This window comes from Nicotiana tomentosiformis, chromosome 2 (assembly GCF_000390325.3).
Source record: "Nicotiana tomentosiformis chromosome 2, ASM39032v3, whole genome shotgun sequence".
Classification (NCBI taxonomy): domain Eukaryota; kingdom Viridiplantae; phylum Streptophyta; class Magnoliopsida; order Solanales; family Solanaceae; genus Nicotiana; species Nicotiana tomentosiformis.
In genome coordinates this window covers 50353848-50373930 of record NC_090813.1, presented here as the reverse complement: position 1 = coordinate 50373930, position 20083 = coordinate 50353848, and the positions used below count along the sequence as shown (strand labels likewise).

At 34.0% G+C, this 20083-nt stretch overlaps 1 protein-coding gene across 1 annotated transcript; it reads right to left on the bottom strand.

Annotated features, from left to right (window-relative positions):
- Positions 1-2298: 2298 nt before the first annotated feature.
- LOC104099780 (butanoate--CoA ligase AAE1-like) lies at positions 2299-19860 on the bottom strand. Its single transcript, XM_009606884.4, has 2 exons — positions 19627-19860; positions 2299-4043 (listed from the first exon to the last, which is right to left on the bottom strand). The coding sequence occupies exons 1-2, from the start codon at positions 19822-19824 to the stop codon at positions 2598-2600; spliced, it is 1644 nt and encodes a 547-aa protein (XP_009605179.1). The 5' UTR covers positions 19825-19860; the 3' UTR covers positions 2299-2597.
- Between the last annotated feature and the right edge of the window lie 223 nt (positions 19861-20083).

Below are 20083 nucleotides of genomic sequence, written 5' to 3'. Positions count from 1 at the left end.
AATATTTATGTAAAAAGCTAATTAAAATTTCTTAGTAGGGAAGAGAATGTATAAAGAGGAAAATAGAGATAGTGAGAGGATACTTATATTTTTATATTTATTTAAAAATAAATAAATCTATATATATCTATATTATATTAAAAGGAGGGTAGTATGCATTGTGGTTAAGCCAATTGGCAAGCTAAAAAGAAGCCACTTGGCAAATTTAGGACAACATTAATAGTTAGAAATTATAAATAGAACATAATTAATGGAAGTAGTTGAATGAAATAGATGTTAGACATAATTTAAATAGATCCTAGACAAATCTAATCTATATATTTATATCTATACCTATCTATATATTGATCCACTCATAAATTTTCTTCTATATTAGCTAGAAATATGGAGGTAAAGAATTAAGTAAACAAACTATAATAAAAATATAAAAATATAGAAAGACATAAATTGAGATAACCTATGACTATTTATATTTTGGAATAAGTTAAAATATAAAATAAAACTAAAAATTACTTAAGATAAAGATAACAATTTATAGAGAAGATATATATATATATATATATATATATATATATATATATATATATATATATATATATATATATATATAAAAAGAGGGTAGTCAAACTTAATACTAAGCTAAGTGGTGTACTGACAAAAATAAAGTCACTTGGTATTTTAGGATAAAATCTAAAAATACTTAGACAAAATCTCATAAGAATTAGGTCAAATCAGATTTGATCAAATTTAATCTAAAGGTATAAATCAATTAAGATTGACTCCTATGTTCATTGTAAATAGATTCCAAAACTTTACTAAATAAATATATCATGTAAGTAATTTACCTAATGAAAATTAAAAACCAAATTTGTAACGTGAAACTAAAAGAGAAAATAAAATAAATGCCCGTAATACAAAAAATAATTATAAGAAAATTCAATAGATTTGAAACATTATAAAAGAACTTATGTATTATATTTTAGACTAATTCAAAGTTATATTTTAAAATAAAATATGATATTATTTTGAGTATATGTAAAACGCTAATTAAAATTTCTTAGTAGGGAAAGAGAATGTATAAAGAGGAAATAGAGATAGAGCAAGGATACTTATATTTTTATATTTATTTAAAAATAAATAGAGTAAATTATTAAATAATACTCAAAATAATTATTAATAGATTTAAATGTTGAAAGAGATCCGAATAAGAGGATAATAGTATAAAAATATATTAAATTTCAAGAATAAAAAATTTATACATTTATTGATGATTATTAAAAGGGTAATAAACAAAACATTAAGTCAATTTATAAGCTAATAAAAGATCGCATTACAGTGTAACAATACTAAGTAATAAATAATGCAAAAACTATAAGCAAGGAACAAAAAAGAGAAAAAAATTCTTTCTAAAAATGTTAAAGAATAAGACTTATTTGAATTTGAGATGAAAAATAAAGTGACAGTAAGAATGTTGTTAAAATAATATAATTTAATGTGCTCAAACAAGACATATCACAACGTTACATGTTTAGTATTTTTTAATATTGAAATATAATATAGCTGTCAAAATCAAGGGGTTTGGTTATTACGAATATAGAAAAAGGAAATAGGTTATCCACTATGAGATTTGAAAAATGATTCCATGTCCGGCTTCTTAATTAAAATCAAATAATTATTTATAATTTCTATATAGAAGATTTAATTTTAAGGTTATTTGCACCTAATCCAAATTACCCAAATTATAATTTAACATGATTTATGTACACGCATCATGCGGGTACTAATACTAGTTAACTTTAAGAGTAATTCTCTATCTTATATCACACAAGTATTATTTATAGTGTCAAACTGTCAATTAACTATTTTTAACTACTTTTTTCAATTAAAAACAAAAGATCGAGAAAGGACTTGTTTAGAATCACTCTTTTAGCCCATTTACCCCAATCTTTGACAGGTCAAACATTGATAGTCTTAAGTGAATCTAACAATCAAACTTGTAAAATTTGACTTCATAATTACTTTTAATGAATTTATATTACATTCAAGCCAATTAGCAAAATTCTGTGGGCAATTTTTGCTGAATATAATGGTCAATATATGCGACTCTTGATTACAGAATTATGTATCCACACCACATTCAAGATGTAAAGATTGCATAAGAAACAGCAAGATTGGATCAATATGTATATCTCGAAGCCCAAACGGGGAAAAGGAAGAATAAAATACAGAATTGGCCGGTCGGTCGAAACTAATTACACATATGTAAATTGTGAAATTGCACATTTGCTAGCCAAAAAGTATATAAAATATGCATATTATATATGCATTTAGTCAAATATTATTTTGTGTAGCGACTAAAAATATACGTTTTTCTTAAAGGAATCATGTCCCACTTCAAACTTTCAAAACAATGATTAGCAACAAAAAGAAAACACTTCCAAGACAATGAATTTAAGAAAATGAAAAACAAACCTTAAAGTGTTCAACAATATTAATGTCAAATTAACTTTTCAACGAACTTTGCATGCCAAATTTTAAAATTATACATCAATCTTTTGAGAGATTGTGTCTCGTACGGTTAAGTGCACAATGGGTCACTATGAAAGTGGGCGTTTCAATTCCTTGGCCTTGTCCCTGAGTATAAATTTCTGAATTTTCCCTGAAGAATTGAGTGGTAAATCACCAAAGATTACTGCCTTTGGAACCATGTAATCCTGTAGCCAGTCTTTACAAAACTTGATAATTTCTTCTTCAGTCATAAAACACCCCTCTTTCAACTTCACAAAAGCACAAGGGGTCTCTCCTACAACATCATCAGGTAGTGCTACAACTGCAGCCTCCAAAACCATAGGATGCCTAATCAAAACAGCTTCAATTTCAAGAGTGCTTATAATTTTCCCCCCAGATTTGATTATGTCAACGATGCGATCCTTCAGTTTTATATACCCATCTGGGAATTTAATTCCAAGATCTTTAGTCCTATACCACCCTCCCTCAAATGCTTCTTCAGTTTTTGAAGTATCTTTCAAATACCCTAACATCATAGCATTGCCTCTAAACATGATTTCCCCTGTAGTTTTCCCATCTGCTGGCACACTTTTCATACTCTCTGGATCTTTTACATCAACTTCTTCCATCATAATGCTGTGAATCCCTTCACGAATTTTCACGTTCACATCTTCATTCAACTTGGAAAATTCATCTTGATATGTCCTAGACATTGATATCATTGGACCAAGTGCTTCACTCATACCATATGCATGGTTAATAATAAAGCCTAATTCTTCCAGTTTGGTCAGAATTTCTAGTGGTGGCAATACCCCTGCTACTGTTACATTCACCTGGTGAGGTAACAAGGGCTGATTTGTGGCTATGGCATCTGAAATTTTTGTAAGAATCATTGGTGCTCCACAAAAATGTGTCACATTGTGAAGGTAAATAGCATCCAAAATTTCTTTCCCATTGATTTCGCCAAGGCAAATATTAGTGCCGCCCAAAGCAGCTACGGTCCAGGGGAGACACCATCCGTTACATCGGAACATGTCCACTGTCCAGAGAAAAACAGGCATTTTTTGCATCTCATATCTGAAAATATCAGCAATTGCATTCAAATATGCAGCTCTGTGGCTATACACTACTCCTTTAGGCTTCCCTGTTGATCCAGAAGTAAAACTTACGGAAATCGGATCAAATTCATTTTTCGGGTACACAATCTTGAAATTGGACTGCCCCATTTCTAGAAGGGTATAGTAATCCAGAATATTCGCTGGTGCTGATAATACTGGTAGTTCTTTTACTTTGCTTTCATTGATTATGACTACAAGATATGGCTTGTCTTTTTCTTCAAGAATGTTAAGTGCATGAAGCACAATCTCAATGAAGTCAAAGTATACAAAAATGACTTTGGCCTCTAATTGTTGAAGTAGTTGTGCTAAAGTGGCAGCGTCTAGCCTTGGGTTAAGTGCAGAAAGGACTGCCCCAGCCATTGGTACAGAAAAATGCAGCTCGTAGAGTGCTGGAACATTAGGTGCCACTGCTGCCACCTGTTTATATTAGAATTAATAAGCTTATAAATTAAGCTTATTGTAATTGGTTAACTATGACAAAATAAGCTACAAATTAAATTATAAATGCCATGCAAAGAAGTGAAAGAAAAAAGGAAGAGAAAGGGAAAGAGTGTTTGAACTCGGTATGATCATAGCTCATACACTAGATAGAGAAGTTGGGTTCGGAATGCCACTGAGTCTGGTGGGAAAATAAATATATCCCGCCCAGGAATAATATCCACGACAAATAATAATAACACAAGAGAGTAACAATAACATCAAATCTTTTAACGGGGTAAAATACAATACTCGAGCTGAGCAATATTACCACGATAATATTACAACTTAGTAGTATCAACAAACTACTATAACTTCGAAAGAAATAACACTCTTTATTTTAAATATCTCACTACAATATTACTCACACTCACTATTTATCTCACAGACTACAATCCGTGGATTACTCTCTCTAACTTCTATTGCTTCTCTCTTATTTTATGATGACCCGATAGGTCATCTTACGTTTTAGAACCTAATTCCGCGCTATGAAGCTTTATATACCTCATTCTAGCCTTTCTTGATTTGCGTGCACAGTCCGGGTATTTTTCTGGAAAGCTTTTATGTTAAAAACTGAGAAAATATGAATTTTTTCCCTTAAAATTCATTTGAGTTGACTTCGGTCAACATTTTGAGCAAACGGACCCGGATTCGTGTTTTGACGGTCCCGATGAGTCCGTATCGTGATTTGGCTCGTGGGTGTATGCCCGCAATCGAATTCGGAAGTCCCTAGCCGAGTTATCGTGCTTTGTTGAAATTTGAAAGTTAAAAGGCTTAATGATTTTGGAATGTTTGACCAATGTTTGACTTTCTAGATATCGGGTCCGTATTTTGGTTCCGGAATCGGTATAGGTCCAACACTATATTTATGACTTGTCTGTCAAATTTGGTGAGAAGCGGAGTTGGTTTGACATAATACGGACGTACTGTTGTGAAATTAGAAGTTCATGAGTTTTCTTGAAAATTTCCTTGATTTGATGCTAAATTCATAGCTCTAGGTGTTATTTTGGCGATTTGTTCTTGCGAGCAAGTTTGTATGATTTTTTAGACTTGTGTGCATAATTGGTTTAGATCCCCGAGGGCTCGGGTGAGTTTCGGATAGGCAACGGAGTGGAATTTGACTTAGAACATTGCTGGTGTGCTTCAGATTTTGGTGCAGGCCTCAGACCTTGCAATTGCGAGGTCAGGCTTCGCATTTGCGACCTCTGATGGGTTCGCATTTGCGAGCAACTCATCGCATTTGCGAAGAGTAGCTGGGGCACCTCAAGTTCGCATTTGCGAACAAAACTTCGCATTTACAAAGTGGGACGGGGGTACAGTGATCGCAATTGCGATCAAACGGTCGCATTTGCGGAAAGTCAAAGTTCGCATTTGTGAACAAATCATCGCAAATGCAATGACAACAGGAATGGAAGGGACTTCGTATTTGCGAATGTTTCTTCGCATTTGTGGGGCTCGCATTTGCGAACCCTGAGTCGCAAATGCGTTATCTGCAACTGACCAAATAGCTGAGAAAACGGGATTTTGTTCATTCTCGTAAACTTTCAAACTTAGAAACCCTAGAGGCGATTTTTCAAAGAACTCTTCTTCCCCAAATCATTGGTAAGTAATTCTAAACTAGTTTCTTTCAATCTTTCATTGCATTTCCTAAGATGTCAACCTAAAATCTTGTGTTTTCATGGTGAAAAATTGGGGGTTTGGGTAGAATTAAGGATTTTTGTAAAATGAGGATTTAGACCTCGAATTGAGGTCGGATTCCAAAACAAATTACATAACCGGACTCAGAGGTGAATAGATAATCGGGTTTTGGTCCGAATTTCGGGTTTGGACCAAGCGAGCCTAGGAGTTGACTTTTGTTGACTTTTTCAATAATGACCTAAATTGAATTCTTTGCAATTGTGGGTAGATCCTAAGGCTTAATTTGAGTCGTTTGGTTGGTAATTTGCTAGATTCTATTAGTTCGGAGGCTTGTTTGAAAGGCAAAGCTGTGATTGAGCTTTGAGTGGACCTTCGGAGCGAGGTAAGTGTCGTAGTTAACCTTGACTTAAGGGATTAGGACTTGTTTGTCTATTTGCTACATGTTTAGATATTGGGTACAATGTATATGTGAGATGACGAGTACTTATGTGTTGTTGTCGGGTTAAAGCATGCGGGTGGGGACTTGTTCCTTGTAGTTTATTGCTTACTTGATCTTGTTATCCATGCTTAGACTAGTTACTTACTAAATTGATCGTTCTTATTGTGTTTACGAGCTTTTGTGATAATTGAGTATTGATTCCAAAGTTGAGATTGATATTGTAGATCTATTGTTGAAGTAAGACTTTTCTTGTTGATTCTATCTCCCTGCTATTACTTGTTCATTGTTATGTGGTAAGGAAGAGTGTTAATGCACGAAGGGTGATGTCGTGCCATATTATGAGTGTTAATGCACGAAGGATGGTGCCGTGGCATATTGTGAGTGGTAATGCATGAATGGTGATGTTGTGCCATGTTATGAGAGGTAATGCACGAAGGGTAATGTCGTGCCGTATCTATTGATTCATATTGTGAGGTTGAGAATAAAAGCACGAAGGGTGATGCCATGCAATTTTCTTCTTTGTGTTTAGTTGTTTTCACTGGTTAAAAGCATGTTGACTGTTCTGGTTATCATTTCCACTATATCTCTTATATCTTGTGCCCCTTTAGCATGTACCCCTCCCAATAGTATATGTTTAGCTGTTATTGTTATTTTCTTGTACATATACTGTTCTCTGCACAGGTTTATTATGTAGGTATCTTGTCATAGCCTCGTCACTACTTCATCGAGGTTAGGCTCGACACTTACGAGTACATGGGGTCAGTTGTACTCATACTACACTCTGTACTTCTTGTGCAGATTTTGGTACCGGCCCTAGCTGATCGTGAAACTCGGCAGTCCGGACTTGCTTATCGGAGACTCAAGGTAGATCTTCTGGCGTCCGCAGACCTTGGAGTCCCTTTCTAGTTTTCTTATTTTACTGTTTCTTTCTATTCAGAACAGTTGTATTTCGTTCAGACTATGTTTGTAGCAAATCTTAAAAGCTCATGAGTTGCGACTCCAGATCCGAATTGTTTCAGATATTATGGGCTTTATGTTATTCCGCATTTCAGTTTTAGCTTCTATTTAGTAAAATTGATTCTATTATTGAAATTGACTAAAATTGGTTTAAAGAATCCTCTAACACTGGCTTGCCTAGCAAGTGAAATGTTAGGTGTCATCACAGTCCTGAAGGTGGGAATTCAGGGTTGTGACATTTTTGGTCTGCTTACAATGAGGAGAAAGCATCTCTATTTATAGTCTCGTTGCTCACCAAAACCAATTAAAATTGGTTCGGCGCCTACTTTGCAGATTTGCAAGATTGAAAAGTTGGTCTTGCTCCACCGCTTAAGCAGCAAATCAAACCAATTTGATTTTTGCTTCCTTTTTAAATTTCTTTTTATTAAAATGGGTCCCACAAATTGCATTCCTTTTGGTTTTGCTTTTGCTTTTGCTTTTGCTTTTCCTTTTCTAAATCATTTTCTCTTTCTTTTCTTTATTCCTTTTTTATTTAAATAGGTTCCACAAATTTCTCCCTTAATTTTGATTTTTCTTCTTCATTCCAAGATTTGATCTCAATCTCTAGAAATCTTCAAATTTGAGAGGATTTGTGAAAATATCTACAACTTGATCATGAGACTTCACATATTTGAGCTCGACTTTCTTCTTGGCAATGCATTCTCTGATGAAGTGATATCTTGTATCTATATGCTTGCTTCGATCATGATACACCGGATTCTTGACAAGTGCATGTGCGAATTTGTTGTCAATACAAATCTTCGTAGCTTCAATTTGTGGCAAATTGAGCTCCTTTAATAATCTTCTCAGCCAAATAGCATAACAGGTACATGACGTTGCTGCTACATATTCGGCTCCACAAGTCGAGAGAGTAACAATGGACTGTTTCTTTGAACTCCAGGAAATAACACAATTACCCAAAAAAATACAAAACTAGTTGTGCTTTTTCTATCATCAATATCTCCCGCATAATCACTATCACAATATCCCATAAGGTTGAAATCATTAGAAGAAGAATAAAAACATGTGCATAAACTTCTTCATAGTCAATGCCTTGCCTTTGCTTGTAGCCTTTAGCCACAAGTCGTGCCTTGTATCTCTCCACATCTCCATCAGCATTTTTCTTTGTCTTGTATACCCATTTTACTCTAATTGCGCGATGACCCTTGGGAAGAGTTGTTAACTCCCAAGTGTCATTTTCTCTATTGAATCGATCTCCTCCTTCATGGCTTGTCTCCACCTTTTTGTCTGTAACAGCTTCATCAAGGTTCATCGGTTCACTGTCAGCAAAGAGACAATATAAAAAATTAAAATTAGTAACTTCTTATGTGTCCTCATAGATCTCTTGAATACTCCTTGTCCTTTGCGGCTGTTCATTTAAACTTTCTTGTGAGGGAGATGCAAAATTGGTTGGAGAAGGAGGTGGAGTTGTATCCTGCACAGGTTTCACAGTCTATGGTTCTTCTTCATCACCAAAGTATGGAAGAAAATCATATGAAGTTTCTTCCTGAGCTTCCCAATTCCATGCCAATTCTTCATGAAATTCAACATCACGACTTACCACCACCTTGCCGCTACTTGGGTTATATAGCTTGTAGCCTTTTGAACTCATATCATAGCCAATAAACACATGCTTGACAATTCTATCCTCATGCTTCTCTCTCTCTTGATGTGGCACATGAGCATAGGCTATGCTCCCAAAGATTCTCGACACTTGGCTTTCTTCCACTCCATGCTTCTTGAGGAGTTTGATCTCTAACATTCCTAGTTGGAGACCTATTATTCAAATAAACTCCACAAGAAACAGCTTCGGCCCAAAATTCCATGGGCATACTTTTAGATTTCAACATACATCTAGTCATATTAAAAATCGTTCGATTCTTTCTCTCTGCAACTTTATTTTGTTGGGATGAATAAGGTACCATTAGAGGGCGACGAATTCCATGAGACTGATAAAAGTTATTAAATTCTTTTGAAGTGAATTTGCCTCCTCTCGGGCCTTAAAGCTTTTATTTCATAGCTACTTTCTTTCTCCACAAGTACTTTGAAATTTTTAAAAGCAACAAAAGCTTTCGATTTTTGGTTCAAGAAATAAGCCCAAGTCTTTCTACTAAAGTCATCAATGAAGAGAAGAAAATATTTACTTTTACCAAAGGAAGGTGGATTGATTGGCCCACACACATCAGTGTGAACAAGCTGGAACGGTTTGGTTGACTTGACATGGCCTCCTTTGGAAAATTCTTCCTTACATGTTTCGCAAGAAGACAAGCTTCACACAATTGATTGGGATGGTTGATTGATGGAATCCCATGCACCATGTTCTTCTCTTATTGATTTGAGCGCTTCAAAATTCAAGTGCCCAAATCGTACGTGCCAACACCATGATTCATCTTGTATATTAGCCTTCAAATACGTTGCATTAATTGTCTTAAGATTCAGAGAAAATAATCTATTCTTTGCCATATACACTTTAGCAATTAGAATTCTACCTGAATCTCTAAGCCAAATATGCATATTTTTCATGTGGATGTCATATTCTTTTTCAAGAAGTTCGCCCAAACTCAAAATATTACTTTTTAATTTTGGTTCATAATAAACATCTTGAATTAGCTTGTGACTACCATTTTTATAGGAGATCAGAATCGTACCTATCCCTTCGATTTGAATCTTTGAGGTATCTCCAAAGGACACATTACCTTTCACCGTTTTATTGATTTTCACAAACTTCTCTTTGCATCCACACGTATGATTGCTTGCTCTATTGTCCAAATACCATGAGCTGCAATCATCCTTGTCTTCTTCCTTGAGTGTCATCAACAACGTTGACTCATATTCTTCTTTCTTGTCGTCAACAAGGTTAGCTTTTTCTTCAACATTGCTACGACATTCCCAAGAGTAATGGCCAAATTTATGATAATTATAACACTCAATTTTTTATTTGTCATACCTTTGTCCATTATTTTCTTGGTAGTAGTCACGTCTTCTTCCTTCTCTATGTCTACTACAACAACCTCTGAATGTTTGTGAATTTTAACTTCATTGTTTAAGTTGTTACTGTTACTTCTTCCTCTTCCATGACCGCCACGGCCCCATCCTCGTCCGTTTTCTCGATAGCTCTTTTCACCTCCATACTCCTTAAAGGATGCTTGAGTTTTAAGAAGTTGCTCCAATGGTATTTCTTGTCTCCTCTTGATCTTTTCTTCATGGGCCTGTAAAGAACCCTCCAATTGATCCACGATCATAGAGTCTAAATCTTTAGACTTATCAATAGCATACACCATAAAATTAAATTTAGGTGTTAAAGTGCGAAGGATCTTTTCTATCACACGGACATCTTTTATGTCCTCCCCATATCTTCCTAATTGATTCACAACAGCCTTCACTTTTGAACAATACTCCGAAATGCATTCGGATTCTTTTATTTTTAAAACATCAAAATCAGCCGTTAGAGTTTGAAGCTTTACCTTCCTCACTTTGTTAACTCCTTGAAGATAATTTTGTAAAATCTCCCAAGCTTCCTTTGAGGCGGTAGCATCTGCCACTTTCTCAAACATGGCATCATCCAAACATTGGTGGATGAGCATGAGGGCTTGTTAATCCATCTTCATTATCTTTTCCAAGACATCTTTTTCATTTTGAGGCAGTGCTTTCTCATTATCGGGTTTTGCATACCCTCTATCTACGATTTCCCACAAATCTTGGGAGCCAAGAATGACTTTCATACGTAGACACCATTTCTCATAATTATCTTTCGTGAGACGGGGGAACTGAAACAGCGTACCATTATTTGACATGGCTCTGATACCACGTTGTTGGAAAAATAAATATATCCCGCCCATGAATAATATCCACGGCAAATAATAATAACACAAGAGAGTAACAATAACACCAAATCTTTTAACGAGGTAAAATACAATACCCGAATGGAACAATATTACCACTATAATATTACAACTTAGTAATGTCAAGAGACTACTACAACTTCAAAAGAAATAACACTTTTTATTTTAAACACCTCACTACAATATTATTCACACTCGCTATTTATCTCACAGATTACAATTCGTGAATTACTCTCTCTAGCTTCTATTGCTTCTCTCTTATTTATTGGTCTCCTTACAATGAGGAGGAAACATCTCTATTTATAGTCTCGTTGCTCACCAAAACCAATTAAAATTGGTTCGGCGCCTACTTTGCAAATTTGCAAGATTGAAAAGTTGGTCTTGCTCCACCGCCCAAGCAGCAAATCAAACCAATTTGATTTTTGCTTCCTTTTTTAATTTCTTTTTATTCAAATAGGTCCCACAAACTGCATTCCTTTTGCTTTTGCTTTTGCTTTTGCTTTTCTAAATTATTATTTTTTTATTTTTTATTTTATTTTATTTAAATAGGTCCACAAAGTCCACTGATTGTGTAAGTTATTTACTAGATTTCTTGACATATATATAATATTTGAGTTAAAATTATTGGATTCAGTTGAATCTTTATTGTGCATCCACCCCTGCCAGTTGAATTTTCCTCTTTACAAGAAGCTGAAGTGCCGGTCACGACCGGCTCTAACAATATATGGGGTAAGGCAAGTGCCTTAGGCCCCCAATTTTGGGAGCCCCATTTTTTAGGAATAATATATTTTTTATAGGTTTATAGGTTTTATATATATATATATATATATATATATATATATATATATATATATATATATATATATATATATATATATAGTATTACGTACTTTTCATATAAAAAGAAAGAAAACCTTTTAGATATATTAATAAAGTAAAGATTTAACTTACTTAAAAATAGTAGAAAAATTATTTTCAATTTGATTTGATTTGACAATTCTACTTTTTACTCTTCTTCCCATGTAAATCCCAACGTTTCAATTTTATTTCACTCCTCATATTCCAGATATGAGACATACCTTCTTCCTTCCTCTTTATTCATGCTCATCTTCTTTCTACTAGATTTCTTTCTTTTTCCAACAAGCCAACAACTAGATATTTTGGAATCAAAGTCTTCAAATTTCTTGAATCGGTCATTGGGTAATATCATTCTAACTTTCTATTATTATTTTTATTTGTTATTTATTATTTTATTAATTTTACTACATACATATTGTTTAATTCTTTTTTAGAATATAAATATTTTAACAAGAAAATATTCATCCTGCTATTCAAAAATCCAAAAGAAAAGAAAAGTTGAAAATTTAATAAAATCTCAAAAAGGAGCTCTTGACAAATTTTTGACAAACAATGAAAAACCTAAATCGCAAAATGTAGGAGAATGTTCTGTAGATGAACAAGTCACTAACTTAGTAGAGTCAGATGATAACAAAATTCAAATTGAAGAAGAAGAGATTTATGAGAAATCTGACGAAGATTCTCAAAAAAATCAAGAACTAATAAATGAATTAAATAATAGCATTCCTAAAAATATATACGATCCTAGTCAATGGACTAATGTTGATATAAAGTTAAGAGATTTATTAGTAGAAAAGGGACCAACAAGAATTACTGACATAGATTTTCCAAAGGATAAATTCTTAAGGCACTTTTCTACTACACATTATTTTTAAAAATTAGCGAATGGGGAAAGACATGAAAGAAGATATTTAGTTTATTCCAAAGATTTTGATAGAGTATTTTTTTATTTATTTTTTTGCAAGTTGTTTAATACAAATTCTAGTGCTAGTATTAGTAAACTAGCTAGTGAAGGTAGTAGAGATTGGAAAAATCTTAGTACTAAGCTTAATACTCGTGAAACAACGAACGAACATATTATTAATATGAGTGCATGGATTGACTTATGAGCAACATATGAGCTTGAAAATTTTGAGTTTTTATTGGGCATGACTATTTGGTATGATATATTATTTGTTGTTAATTTTGTTAGCAAAAGTTTACAATCAAAAGATATGCATATTGATGTTGCCATAGATCAACTAAGAGGTCTAATTTCTTTTCTTTTTTTAAATATAGACAAGAAAGATTTACAAATGCTATGATTTCAGCTAAGAAAATTGTATTTGAGATGAATATAGAACCTGAATTTCGTAATAAACGTGTAATACATAGAAAGAAACTATTTGATGAGAATGTTGATAATGAAATCACAAAGTCTCTTGAAGAATCTTTGCAACGACATGACCGGTTGTTTTGAGCTCTAGCACGTCGTTCGATGATTTGAGGCCTTGAGTAGCTTCACTTCAGGTATTATGACTTATACGTGTGGTTGAAATTGAGTTTCGGAAAGTTCGGAGTTGATTCGGATGAAAAATTCTAAATTCGAAAGCTTTAAGTTGGAAGAGTTGACTAAGGTTTGACTTTTGAGTAAACGACCTCGGAATCGGGATTTGAAGGTTTCAATAGGTTCGTATGATGATTTCGGACTTGGGCATATATTCGCGTTGAGTATCGGGTCGCCCGAGAGTATTTCGACGCTTATTATGGAAAGTTGGCATTTTAAAGGTTTTAGAATTTCCTATGTTTGGTTTGAGGTGGACTTTGGTGTTATCGATGTCCGTTTGGGATTTTGAGCCTTGGAATAGGTTTGTATCGTGATTTATAACATGTGCATAAAGTTTGGCGTAATTTCGGAATGTTTAAGTATGAATCGGAAGCGTTCATCGAAGTTTGAAAGTTTAAAGAAAGATTTCGATCGTCGATTCATAGTTTTGATGTTGTTTGGTGTGATTTGAGGCTTCGAGCAGGTTTGTATCATGTATTGGGACTTGTTGGTGCGATTGGACGGGGTCTCGGGGGCCTCGGGTGTGTTTCGGAGGGTCTACGAGTCATTTCGCCTTGTTGAGTTGTTGTTTTCTGATGTCTCCTTCTTCGCGTTCGCAAGGAAAGGGTCGCATTCGCAAACAGGAAAATGGGAGAAATGAGTCTGTGAATCGCGTTTGCGGAGGCAGATTCGCGTTCGCGAAGAAGAAATTTCTGCTGCTTAGGGCTGACTTTGGAAGCTTATATTTCTGTGAAAAGTTGTGCTTCGCGATCGCAAAGCATTTTCCGCGATCACGAAGGGTTAATACCTGGGCAGAAGCTATATTTCGAGGGTTTGGCTCATTTTTACCTCATTCCCTCCATGGGAGCCGAATTTGGGGTAATTTTGAAGTGCCATTTTCATCATCAAACTTTAGGTAAGAGATTTCGACACCTTGTGAGTTAAATACATGGCTTATATGCGGATTAAAATATGAATATTTATGGAAATTGTGGGATTTTAAGAGAAAAATCTAGAATTTGGTGTTTTTAGATTTTTATCACGAAATTGGATACGAAATTGGGAATAAATCATATATTTGAGTTCGTAGTATTATGGGTAAAGTTTATCTTCGAAAAGTTTCGGAATCCGGGCACGTGGGCCCGAGAGTTGACTTTATTGACTTTTCGAGCAGAGTTGAGAATTATTATGAATTGATTTATTATGAGTATTAGAGTCTATTTTTATTGGTTTGCACATTGTTTGACTAGTTTTGGAGATACGGGCATCGGTTTGAGGTGTTAGAGTAGCGTTGGAGTCGGTTATGGAATTTCGGAGTGAGGTAAGTCTCCTGTCTAACTCTGTGAGGGGAAAACTACCCCTAGGTGATGTATTTGATATGTGCTACTTATTGCGGGGGCTACGTACGAACGAGATAGAGAGAGTCCGCACGTAGCTACATTCATGTTATGTCCGGGTAGACTTAGGTTCCCGCCATGCTATAACTGTACAATTTGAGTTGCCCCTTGCCTATTAAATTCCTTTATTTTATGTTACAACTTGATACTAGACTTGCGTAGAGTGATAGACTTGCTATTGTAGAGATTTTACGTGCTTCATGATTAGCCGCAGAATAATTGTACTCCTCTTACGAATTTCTCCCGTGCTATACTTTTTCCTCAAAAGATTTTTCTTAAAATCTATAACTCACACGTTTATTCGTAAGTGGGGTCAAGGATCCGTTAAAGCTTCTTATTCTAATGGGGTCGGGTCGTTCGCCTCGAAAGTATAATAGATACATCTATGGTTCGTGTCGTTCGACCCTCGACAGTGCGCATATTATGATGGGATCGGGTCGTTCGCCTCGGTAGGATTATGTATCACACTCTAATGGGAGCGGGTCGTTCGCCTCGGCAATATAATAGATGTATCTATGGTTCGTGTTGTTCGACCCTCGTCAGTGCACATATTATGATGGGATCAGGTCGTACGCCTCGGCATTCCTATAAAATACTCTTATGGAATCGTGCGTAATATTTGACAAAAAGTTAGTGTATCTATGAGTTTTTCCTGATTTGAACTGTGACGACCTATCTGGTGAGGCCCATTATATATATACTCTGGTTGAGGAGGTAACTTCTAATTGAGAGCTCGAGTTTATTGTTGAGAGGAAGATTGTACCACGTATTGTACTTGTTATTATGTGTATTTACTCTACCTCACATCTGTTTAGTTTTACTGTATTTGTCTTATTGGGCCACTAGTAAGTGTCGATGTCGATCCCTCATCACTACTTCTCTGGGTTAGGCTAGATACTTACTGGGTACGCGTTGATTTACGTACTTATGCTACACTTACTGCACTTATTGTGCAAGTATATATATGTTTCTGATGGTCCTCTGGGCGCAGAGGCGCGGCATTTGCGGGGACTTTACAGTGAGCTGTATTTCATGTTACGATCCGCAGCATACAGAGTCTCCATCGGAGTTATTTATATTCTCCTGTCTAACCTGTATTCCAGACATATGTTGTATTTTATTATATTTCCTAGTTAATGCTCATGCACTGGTGGCACCGAGTTTTGGGGATTCTTATGGGTTGTTCATTATTGTAGTTCGTGTAAATATTATCATTTACCCTGTAAATTCTATTTTATACTATTTAATTAATGAAAATTATGATTTCAAAGTAATAAAATGAGTAAACAAGTCGATCAATCACCGTTGGCTTGCCTGACGGCGATGTTAGGCTCCATCATGACCTATAGTGGATTTTGGATCGTGACAATCTTTTAGAGTTGATTACTTCTTATACATCGTAGATCAAGCCATTGTTTCACTTCAAAATAGATTTGAACAATTTGAAGTATATGAAAATATCTTTGGTTTTCTATTTAGTGGCAAAACATTGAGATCATTAGATGACGAGAATTTTAAAAAATATTGTCTTAACCTTGAATGTTCCTTAAAACATAGCAGTCACTCTGATATTGATGGTTTAGACTTATTTTCCGAATTAAAATTGTTAAGAGAAATAGTACAAGTAGAAGATAATACTCTAATCGATATACTCAATCAAATAAAAAGACTTGATTTTTTTTCAAATGCTTATATTGCTTATAGAATAATGTTAACAGTTCCTACAACAGTTGCTTCAGCAGAAAGAAGTTTTTCAAACTTAAAATTGATAAAATCTTACCTAAGATCAACAATGTCTCAAGAAAGATTAGATGCCTTGGCTATATTATCAATTGAAAAGAAATTATTAGAAAAAATCGATTATGAAAAAATTATTAACAACTTTGCATCTCAAAAATCTAGAAGAATAGATTTTAAATAAAAATAAATATTATAATATTTTTATAAATACTTAAGCCACATATTAAATTTTGGCCTTAGGCCCCACATGTCCTTGAGCCGCCCTGGTGCCGTTGTATCGATTTTAGCAGAATTTGAGTTAAAGACCAAGTATAGCTCATGCATGTTACTTAGGAAAATTGCTCATGCATATAAATTACTTCCAAACTATGTGGCCATTGACTTCTCCAGTATTGAATTCATATGTCTAGATGTTTTCCTATGGTCATCAGCCATATTAATTGCACCTAGTCATCAATTTTCCCATGTGGATCTTTAACAGATTGCTAAAAACTACAAAGAATAAATACTACAATGCCAAGTCAGAGCCAACACAATGAGAAAAAGAAAGTAGGATATGCTTAGTGAAATATTATAAGGAAAGAGCATAACTAGTATTTTTTTTCCATTAAGGTGTATATGTTCTGATCTAGAAATTCAAATTAATATAATGCGAGACAGTTTCATTACTACTATTTGAGACGAGGAATTTGGTTAATGGTAGTGCAAATTTTTTCCAAGTAAAGCACTCAAATAAGGAACAAAAAACTCAAACGAGTATGCACATCCTTACACGTGATTAATCGCATTCTTTTCATTTTAAATCATGAAATGGAGTACATACTTAACTTACTGTTAGTAGAAATTATAATGGTTGACCATACGTGATATATGAGCTTATATTTCTACTATATATATAGCTAATATGTGTTTCTTTTCATAATTTTTTTTCTTCTTAGCTTCTTCGGCAATGGGTTATCCTATTCAATTAAATCGGTAGTTTTCTCGTGATCTTTTTTGTTTTGTCTCCCGATTTTTGTTTTTTTGCTAGATTCTCCAAAAGTAAAAGTTAGAAATTAGCACACTTGAATATAAATACCTTAAGACTACTAACATTTTGAACAACAAATCTTACTCCACCTCATCTTGTAATATAGGGGTATACATACAGAAAATACTATAAAAAGTGCATATTATACGTGATGCATATATATATATATATATATATATATATATATAATGAAAAAATAATTAGTGTATGACATGTGTCTTTATATAAGAGATTTATCTCTAACCACAGTTAATATGTATTTTAATCTTAATTTGTCACTTAATCATAAAAAGTAGCTAACATATATAATTCTAGAAAGCTTCCGTGTATGAGTGTTTCTATACATACATGCATATTTATTTTTTTGGTTAGTATTTTATTGTCTCAATTTGGAATACTTTTCCATCTCCTCCTTTTAAATTCTTTCATCAATTAAACAAGTGGGACGACAAAAACACTTGTCATTCAGTAAGAATGTATCACATAACTTATGTTTAATATACTCTATGTGAGATACACAATAAAATTTTGCTTTTCTTTGAATTTACATTAATATTACGCGTATATAGATGTATGACTTATTTCGTCTAAAATATTTAAACACAAGAAGACCAAACTAAGACATACATGCATGATACATAAGCTTTTACACTTAATTGTGGTTAAATAATATGTTATCTCGCATCAACTTGTTTAATGCTCTTCTTAGTTTATATTAGTTAAATAGATTTGATTTAGCGCAAACACTACGTGTTGTTCACTCTAATATAGTGCACAACTTAAAAGAATTCCCTTAAATTTTGGTTTTCATCTTTTATCAAATGTGAATATTAGCACTGGCCAACAAATATAGGCGAACAAGAATAACTCCTGATCATACAATTAATTGACAAACAATATATTATATTATTAAGAAGCCAACAATCTGCTTAACACTACGGATAAGGGGGAGGAGGTCCCCACTCAGCCCCTTATGTTGAGGCCATGACGCAGCTTATCTAACATCTTTTAGACGTTTATTGAAGAAAATACGAAGGATTATGAAAGGAACAACAGGAGCATGAAACTCGAGAGGCTTGATCTGTCGTCGTTACTATTAGAATTCAGAGTATGAACTCTTAAAATGGATTTTGAACAGCTAATAAGTGGACAAATATGGTTTGTTGATGGAAAAAGACCGCCTCAATATATATATTCTTATAGTCTTATTCAATGACTTAATATTAAAGCAGTCAAGTCTATATATAAAAAATGAGACTTATAATGGCAGACAACTAAGAACATAACGAAGTTGGGGAATTTCTTTGGTTACGTACATAGCATAAGGCAAACTTTGTAAGTCAAGTCTACGTCTGTAAGCTAAGGGAGAGGAAGAACTAAGAAGAGGAATACAAATTGGTTTTATTATATGTACTGTAAATAGAATAAAACCCTTCTTTTACGCATCTTGTGTTTCCCTTATAGCTTGTTGACTTGGTCGAGATCTAGGCATCTAGCTAGTCTCTAACATGCATGGTAGCCATTTGATTAAAGAGTAAATTTTCCAGGGAAGATCTTATAAAAGAAAGTTATAATGGGCTCACTTCATCTTTTGCCTGCAGGAAATTAAATTGACTTAAAAGAATATTATCTTCGACGAAATTTATTTAGTCTCGATCTACAGAAACATTATATATTGCTCTTGAATGGAGAAATGCAGCTGCTTTCAGCTAAACGGTGCAAGTATATATGAACGGGCTGGGGGCGGACTTAAATATTGTATGAAAAAAAGTAGTATTACGTACTGTACAAATATTAAGTGAATAATCTTGAACCCATATTTTCAAAAAGTTCAGAATCTACATTTGATCAGTATGAAACCTAGAGCCCTATAATGGAAGTCCAATATACACATGCAAGTTTTGCAGATAAGTGGGAGTATATTCATGAGTGAATAAAGAAAAAGCTAATATAAATAGAGCTTCCAACTGTAACAAGAAGAAATTAACTACTACTATACATGTTATGATATGATCTTGAATCATCCACAAATTATGTGAAGAGGAAATTTATACTTACAATATCACCAGGGGAGACGCCAAGCTGAGAAAGAGCAGAAGCAAACTTGACACATCTTCCATGCAAGCCTTCCCATGAGAAACTTGTATTTCCATGAATTAGGGCAACCCTTTTGCGGTAAACAAATGCAGCACGTTCCAGAAAACTTAGAGGAGTTAAGGGTGTGTAGTTTGCAGAGCAAAGAACCAATCCCTCCATGTTGTTTTTCCCTCACGTCGTGCAGATAGAATTAAAGACTCGATATTTGCATATTATATATATAAATCGAATCTTCCCTCCTTTAATACCTCCTACCCGAGAATCTTCCTTCTTTAGCATTACAGTTTCAATGGGCCCATCGGAACATAAATTTTATTGCAAAACTTTATTAAAATTGTTAAAATAGTAGATATGAACTCATAACATTATAAACATAATGAGTTTAATGTTAAAAACTTTAAATATTAAACTTATAGAA